This window comes from Dermacentor variabilis, chromosome 3, assembly GCF_050947875.1.
Source record: "Dermacentor variabilis isolate Ectoservices chromosome 3, ASM5094787v1, whole genome shotgun sequence".
In the NCBI taxonomy this organism is placed as follows: Eukaryota; Metazoa; Arthropoda; class Arachnida; order Ixodida; family Ixodidae; genus Dermacentor; species Dermacentor variabilis.
Genome location: NC_134570.1, coordinates 35,212,624 through 35,221,362, shown reverse-complemented (window position 1 = coordinate 35,221,362; position 8,739 = coordinate 35,212,624). Strand labels below are relative to the sequence as shown.

Below are 8,739 nucleotides of genomic sequence, written 5' to 3'. Positions count from 1 at the left end.
GCCCCTACGCTGGGCAGCGAAGGACAGCCCTATACATACACAACACGAGTATTTCATATTCAGGTTGTTACGATGACCACATATATCGGCAAATAGGTTTCTTGTATCCTTTTTCGTGCGACTCTTCGCGTTCGCCACTGATAAGCTTGTCTAGCTTTCTACACAAACGTCAAGTATCCTTATTACCCATGGTAGAATACATGCAGATCAGCGGCGACTAGCACCTTTCATATGAAGTGACCAGCGCGTTAAGTTCATTAGAAACATATATCATTATGTGAAGTCTGCGGCCTTCTTAGTTGTTCATTAAGTCAGTTGATCTATATTGATTTAACGGTAAAAATTACCGCTCCCATGCTTGCACACACACACACACACACACACACACACACACACACACACACACACACACACACACACACACACACACACACACACATATATATATATATATATATATATATATAGTGAAGCAAGTGAGCAGCCTCCGATCTAAAAACAGTGCGCGTGCTTACAACGATGCAAAAACAACTAAGAGGTGCTCAATATCTAGCTCAAAGTGGCTGTTAGTGTTCTTGTGTTTTTGTTTTATGACCACCACCACTGACTGTTCCCCCTGTTTCGGTCACTGAGTCATCCTCGTAATGAAAGTCCATCGCTTGTTGTTCATGAGTTCACTTCGCCTTTTGCCATACTCCTAAACTGTACCTCTATTCAAACACTTGGCATAAACGTCACCTAATGCTCGAAACGAATGGCGGATTGACAATTACTCATCAATGCGGGACTTCAGGGGCCGTGATGTTCAAAAGTAATTCTGAGTCAGGCCACGAGTGCCACGAATAATTGTGCCCAAGAGACATCTTGATTCCTGCACCGATATTAGCGAGGCTTCTCAGACTACATCACACGTAATCACCAAGGCTGCGTACCACGTTGCTAGTCTAGATTAGGCGCACGCGAAAAAATTCATTTGCTCTCGATAAAACGCACTATTGGAAAATATTCGGTAATGAGAACAGTGGTCTCAGTGAGCGCCTCAGAGGGTGCCAGGGCCCACCCCCTTATAAAGTTCTTTAATGTGATCGAAAAGGCCCTCACCTTTTAAGAACACGGTAGAAACGTGGCGATCACAGTAGAACGAACACCGGAAGCACGCGTGTATATGAACACTTCTGCACGTGTAGCCAGGATACAGGGTCCGTATCGCACAGGTGGCCGCTATATGGCGAGCGACCTTCACAGGTACCCTATATATCCGCAAAGCAGAAAACATGCGAACTCGCTCCAAGCTCATTCTGTTTCGTATGTTGCATTGTCGTTAATTTCTTCCGTGTCCCTAAGGATAGGAATCGCTGTTCACGAGCGCACGTCGTGAAAAGCGTACCTAACTAAGCGCGCCTTCCAAGTGAAGTGACGTCACTGAACACTCGACCGCACATGTCGACAGCAGCGCTGTTGTTTTGTTTGGGTTTTCATAACACTAAGGCTTCAAGCAGAGGAGAAAGGCTGCAGACAGGCCGTGAACAGATGTAAGACTTGCACGCGTCGACATGACGGACAAGTTCGTGCGTCGGGACATTTAGACATTTTACAGTGAGTCGTTCCCACTGACATTTACAGACGCACCTCGGAGATAGCCTTCAGTGACATCGACCTCCGGTTGACGGAAGGCTGAGTCCCTCTCCCCCGACTTCACGACACAATCGTGGTATTTGAAGCGCATGCCTTCATTTCGTAGTCGGCGAAAGAGCTCCGAGTGCAGCGTTTTTTTTCTTTTTTTTTTGCTTCAAGAATTTGCGGGGAATGCCATTTAGCATATGTCCAGAAGGAGCGTTAGGAAAGTGCAGTCTGTGATACAATACAAATTATACATACGATACGATACGATACATACATACATACAAATTGATACGATACGATACAAATCAACAAATTATCGTGCCAGTAGGTCAACTTGTGTAGACCTGCTTCGCGCTTCCTTTCGGTCGCACGAAACTCCACCGTGACGCTGTTTATCTTTCTGCCACTCCTCAATTTTATTTTTTCTCATGATCGTCACAAACTCTACATGCGTGGAAAGGAGCGACCCTGTACAAATTGTAACAGCGCGGCAGAATACGATAAAACTTGAGAGAAAAATATAAGGAGTGTATCTGAGCACACGACATGATCTTTCCCTTTTTTTGCGTTTCGAGCGCGAGAATCTCGCTTCTTGTTTTATTTTATATCCCAGTGTAAACCCTGCTGTTAGTAGCACTAACGAAGACAAATACTACGCAAATATGCCGGAAAAGAGGTCATGATGTAATCAACATAAATACCGCGCCTATAAACATAATGTAAAGGTGTAGATAACGTAAGGATAATTCAACATAACGATGATGTGGTTACAATGACAACAATGACAACTGACAAAGTTTAAAGGCTATCAATAAATTCGATGTCATGAGGTAAATGGAGACGGGGAAAAAAGAAGAAACAACTAAAGAAACCGGTTGTCGCAAAATAAGACCGTGTCTTATCTTTCGGTAAGGAATGGCACAATAAAAATGGCGAGAATTCACCTGCACATCAGGCCACATCCTCAACATGTTTACCGGCTCGTTGCTCTTTATCCCTTGGCACGCGGGCAACGTTTCACGGACCACTGGTGTCCTTTGACAACGAGGCACGCAACCTCGAAAGGCAGCTGCTTGGCGGAGAAATCGGATGCGCCCAACGACGCGGCGTTCACTCCGTCCAATGCACGCGCTGTGCGTGTGTATACGCCCACTGGAGAGCCTCACACACCACCCGCTACATACGTGCGCCGTACATACGATTCCGACACCGCGTACACGCACGTCGCTGGTTGCTGAAGAAAACCAATCACGCAGGCCCTGGCGCACTGTGCTCGCGGTGACGGCATCGAGCACGAGGCGGCCTATACTGCCATTCGAATATTCGGCGCTTGCTCCCCGGAATAAAGGGGCGTCATTGAGAACTAGTGAGGATGCCGGGTTGCATTCCTGGAACTGCAAATAAGTCCGTCTTCGCATGCAGCAACTGTGAAAAGTGTAGAGGTGACGACGAAACGTGCGGAATTAAGATTACCGTTGCAAATGGAAATTTGGTGCGTTATCTTTTTGTAAAACGTACGACTTATTTTTCCTAATTTTGTCAGTTTCTTTAAAGTTAGTTACTCAGTCTTGACTTTTTTCCTTTCTTGCCTTTAACCACTGGCCTCCTGGCCAAACCTCCCTTGTGGGTGAGCGCCAAGGATTGAGCAACAAGCGAGCAAACAAGCATACATGCAGGCTTCGCACGATGCCAGTGGTTTTGTCAGTGCTTAGATCTACACCTAAGGCCAGTTAAACTAACTGAATAAGTCACTGATTGATTAATTTATTTATTCACTGACTGACTGACTGACTGACTGACTGACTGACTGACTGACTGACTGACTGACTGACTGACTGACTGACTGACTGACTGACTGACTTACTGATTGATTGATTGATTGATTGATTGATTGATTGATTGATTGACTTCTCACTCTGTTTGGTCTGGAATAGGCGAATGAGAATTGATACGCCCGCATTCCAATGTGGGCTGAATGCAAGAACGCTTGTGTCCTCCGCTTAGAATGCAGAGTAGATTAGAATGCAAAATTAGTTTGGAGCAAAGCCTCCTTTCCCTCACTCCCCCTTCTCCCTCAAGATTAGGGTGTCAAGCATAAATAACATAATTCAAATGAGAGTATATATCTACAGATCGTCACCTCACGCGCTTTGATCGGTGAAACTATCGGAGACCGAGCGGCATTGACTTTGCTGTATGTTGATACAGACGATGCTCCACATTGAATTACGCGAGTGCTGCTAAAGGAAATTCAAATATTCGTCCTGTATTTTGTTCCTACAATAACGACGAGCTCATAAGGGGGCGCACATGGGCAAGAGGTGGTAATGTTCGTCTTTTTCTTCGGCTTCTTCGAATACGAAGGCGTTCGCATTTACAGCTACGAATAAAACCAGACACCGCGCGTCACAGCAGTTAGAATGGGTTCAAGGAGGGGATAAAAGATAAGTGAATGCCCATGATAGTGACAGGGTGCTTCAACATTGACATATCGAATCCTGCAAACAAATGGCTTCCATAATGCATGAATGGGGTTAGAATCCCTTCACTGCACGGGGTTAGAAAGCTCCGTCATAGACTTCATACCTACAGCAAGGACAGGATAGATCTCGTCTTGGCTATAGGTATACAGCATTTGAAAGCGTTGAAATATGTATCGCACTTTAACGTTCGCCGTCCTCCTGATTGTCGTCATGGGCATGAGAAACTATAGAGTGGAAGTTGAATAAATCTGTGTGCGTGAGAGTTCAACAGTGTGTGTGTTAACGCTTTCGCATTAATTTAGACAATCATCGTGAGGTGGGTTCTGCCGTAATGTTTCTTCTGTATTCATATTTTCTAAAAAGAAAAATAATTCACATTGACGATTGCGAAGTTCTTTCACCTTTTGAGCTGGCTTAAGCGCGTTTCGTTACGCTACTGTTGGTGAAGGCATAATGAACACATTTTCTTTTCGCATCAGAAATACAATATTTTATTAAAAAATAGAATCTTGATTCAAACATATAGACGTTAGATTCAGGCAGGCAAGTGTTCAAACTTGGTGCACAAATGTACGCTTGAAAATAGAACACAAGGCTGGTTAACCTCGCTAAACTGCCGAATTAGTATAGTTCTCGCCAATATTAATGACCTTCCCCGACTTAAATATATGCATGCCAAGGCCAAAGAGGGTTTATTTGCCTTCTCTTTCTTTCTTTCTTTCTTTCTTTCTTTCTTTCTTTCTTTCTTTCATTTTTTATTAAAGAACATTACTTTCAAAATGAGAGCAGCATTGCGGGCAAGTTGGTAATCCATTGCTTAAATGATATTGCGCGACATAAAAAACGACACGGACGTGAAAGAAGACGACACACCAAGCGCAAACTTTCAACTAAGTTTATTGTGCCACTGCGTCATTTTATACATGGCAGGCAACGTAGATCGCGCATGCGCTTACAAGGAAATGCTTGCAAAAGCTTGCAGTCATTATGCCGGGCTCCTCAGTAGAGTCAGAGCTACCAATTTACAAAAGGAAGAACGAAAAAAAGAAAGGAAGAAAAGAAAGAAAAAGGAAGGAACGAAAAATCAAGCAAGCTACCTAACCTCTTCATTATCAGAAAAGCGACACTATTGATTCCACGCTTTGGTAACCAGCGCTGAAGAGCTAAGTGCATGCCTTTAGGTCACGCTTTCCGCCGCTAATTAGCCGTGGTTGTAATTTCCGGATTACTCCACCGCAGCGGTATTCCGGCCGGTATACGCGGATATCATCATCAATTTATAGTTACGACTGTGTACACTTCCGCGAGTTGAAACGAGCAACGCGAACGCCAACCGTTTGATTTCGCATCGCAGTCCTCACCACCGTCGCGAGGAAATGACTGTAAGAGCGAAATAAAAAGACCACCGCGACGTATCGTTTTTCCCGCATCGTAGAGTGGCCGGTGGTTGGGCAAAAAAAAAAAAAAATGTCCGTATTGAGACAAATGTGTTACCGGCGCCACGAACCGCGACGACCGCCCGATGAGCAGGAAAGAATCTTGTCGTTCCTTTTTATTTGTTTCTTTTTTTTTGTCGCTGCATTACTCCATCTTAAAACGCGCTGACAGAGAGCCGCCGTGTTATGATTAATTAATAAACAAAAGCGACGTGAATTTTGCTCTTCATTGCAGTGCTGATATATGTCTCCTTTTTATTTATTTCTTAAGTAAATGTCTTGGTTTTGTGCTGCGCACGTTCCCCACCCGTTCACAGCTTTCGTGCTTGTTTTCTTTCTGCCTTTATTTTTTCGTCGATCTATACGCGTAATTGAATTTCGTCGAAAAGAAGTGAATTTTTCATCGTTCTTCTTCCTGCCTGAAACGGCTCTCTTCGTTCTTGCGACCCACAAAGGCAGAACGCGATGACCAAGGAGGGAAATTAAATACGAGAAGCTGACATTAAAAGGCAACAGCGAATTATGACCACCCGCAATGGGCCCCACGTCGTTCCAAATAAAGCCCATTACAGTGCCCCTCCCCACCGCCCCCTCCCCTTTCTTCTAAGCACATGAAGATTCAACAAAACAAATATATATCTATTCGCTATACATACGCGGCTTTCGTCTCCTTTAAAACGATCTGGCCAACTCGGAGACCCGCGCTATACGATCTGTTGTCACGGTACCATTCTTCGCTTGTTTCCGGATTCTAAAGTTACAGCACGCATGGAGTCACGTGAGGAGGTGCCATTGTCTTCCAGCTACATTACATCAAAACGTATCAGAAAGAAAGGAACCGGGAGGACGTTTTTTTTTCTTTGCTCGTCAAAGTAAAGAGGAATTGTAACCGCAACGGACACCGTGTTCTTATAGTATGCGATCTTGTTCCACCGTCTATTTATACACTTGGGAACTTGCAGTGGCTTTTCCAGCGCCAAGTTCTAAATGGGCCGACCGAGAAGGGCTGACGGTAACACGCCGTCCGACCTGGTTAAAGACAAGACGGCCCTAATGGCGCTCTCTTTTGCGTGGCAAATTAAACGCGTGGAACGAGCATGCCACTGCCGCGGTCAAAGTTTACCCAGAAAGGTTAGAGCAAGCCGCCCCCTCTCCCACTCCACCCTCCCCACCCTCGTCGAGCTAACTGTGCCGTACAGAGCAGAGGCCGCGACTTTTCTTTTTCCTCGCCTCTTTGCGTATGCAGAAAGACGGCAAAGGTTACACACTGCGACCATTCTCATCTCATCCCTTCATGCACACGCTTTTGCTTCTCCGTGTACGCGACCGTCGTGCCCAGCGTTTCCGCGTGTCATTAGCGCGCCAGCGTAAGCCTGCGAATTAAGCCCGCTTGCCGATGCGAGCGGCGACGAATGCGTATATACGAACGACAACGGTTCGCGCGTTGTTCTCCCCGTGCTGTTGAATTGCGACACGCAACCGGGCGCATCTTTCGAAAGAACGAATCGCATTGTTGTCCCCTCTTTCTATTCCTTTTTTTTTCTTTGTTTTTGGTGTGACCAGGCTCGTGACACAAACAAGCATTCTGCGACGAGCCACTCGCTTTGCACCGTCTGCGTGGCGGCACAGCGTGTCACGCGAGGCAGACATCTTCGCTGCAGACTCGGTTTTGGTCGTCCTAGTTGGCCACTGGTGTGTGCGTGTGTGCTGTGGTGTTGCGAGGGCGCACGAGATGCGGTAGTTAGCGTGCTTCGGCACCTTCGCTTCGTCGGCCGTGCTTTCTGTGCCGTCTGCTGTAACAGCAGAAGGCGAGACTGGTAAACCAACCGACGTCCACAGCGTTTTCTGGCGGTCGATGATGCAACGGTGCTTTGAGGAACGCGGAATGGGAGAAATGAGTGTCACGCGAAAGCAGGTGTATTGCGTACGCAGGTGTCTCGAGATTGTTACTAGTCTTCGTTAGAAACCTCTGGTAACGACGCGATCAGGGCCAAGGAACCTCGTTGGTCAAGACCCGACAGACAAACTGCGCAATCCGAGACATCAAAAATTGTTGTCGTCCTCTGCGAACGACAGTGCCGCAGCGTTGTGATGCGCTCTACAGTAGTACAAATCAAGACGAAATTCACATGTATGCTTCCTGCAATGACCATCAATAAGCTGGTTATTCGACACTTCTAATCTTTCCATGGAGCTCACGGACGGGGCTGTTCGAACGAAAACAATTAAAATGGTCCGGTAATTAATGGTCGTGCACGCTTCTTCTGGCGGTTGGCGTAATTGTCAGGCGGGATCTGTAGAATTTCGGACGGGATATATGATAGCAAAATGTATTGCCGTGAAAGAGCGCGCAGAAAAAGAAAAAGCATAGCGGATTCACTGGCACCACGAAGCAGGGAGAGAGAACGTCAAACTTTTGAATCTTCTTCTTCTTTCTTCTTTATTTTTTTAAAATCAGGGTAAGAGATGAAACTCATCGAAATTTGCCGCAAGTATCAATCACACTGGTGTGATGAAATGTTTTCTCTGCAGCGAACTTAATCGTGAAATCGCGAAACGCTGTTCTTTCAGTGAAAGACAAGCCTCTTATATATTTGAGCGGTGCAGCATAGCTGTACACAAACAATCGATTCCAGCAATGATTTCCCCATTGGGAATTCGCGCGCTCGGAAATCATATGTAGGGCTATATACGGTTGACCTCCACGCAGGCTACAAAGCTGCGTGTACGGCACTTTGAATGTGTATTGGGTTCGTGCTTCTTTAGATTGTCTTTAGTGCTTTACAGCAATTTTCGTGTTCTCAATTTTATTTCTTTTTTTGCCTGCCCTGCGACGAGGAATAACCTTTAAATCTCCGTTACATTCATATTGTGACCGCAGCGGCCTTCTACACTCCCCTTTGCGCAATTCCCCGATGAACAAGCTTGGAAATGTTTTGAGGTCTTCAACTCAAACGGTTTCGTACATTCCGTAAAAACAACCGCGCCACAAACACTCGATTTTCCTCCTTCAACTAAATTTGGCCCATGAGAGCCCGACGCAAGCACTTCGACGCGTCCGCAAGTGTCATCGATCGCACCATCCGTCACACTACACTGTGGCGCGAACTTCACTGCTGCGAACACACAGCGCGCACTTATCCGCGTCAAAACCGCGGAAGAAAGCATTTTCAATGAGACTTCGCGTCGCCCATCCG

The 8,739-nt window shown here is 46.0% G+C and overlaps 2 protein-coding genes across 9 annotated transcripts in view; one reads left to right on the top strand and one right to left on the bottom strand.

Annotated features, from left to right (window-relative positions):
- Positions 1–8,739, top strand: part of LOC142575404 (immunoglobulin domain-containing protein oig-4-like) — a 417,771-nt gene that overhangs the window by 152,578 nt on the left and 256,454 nt on the right. The gene's annotated exons all lie outside the window — the stretch shown is intronic.
- Positions 1–8,739, bottom strand: part of Nep3 (M13 family metallopeptidase neprilysin 3) — a 152,323-nt gene that overhangs the window by 50,079 nt on the left and 93,505 nt on the right. Inside the window, exon 1 of one of the 8 annotated variants that reach the window (XM_075684748.1) lies at positions 2,568–2,633. The exons of 6 other annotated variants lie outside the window; for them this stretch is intronic. In XM_075684748.1, the coding sequence (XP_075540863.1) occupies positions 2,568–2,594 (27 nt within the window). In that variant the 5' untranslated portion in view covers positions 2,595–2,633. Of the gene's footprint in view, positions 1–1,101; positions 1,381–2,567; positions 2,634–8,739 lie in introns of those variants that run through there. One more of the 8 variants, XM_075684752.1, reaches the window with a different exon arrangement.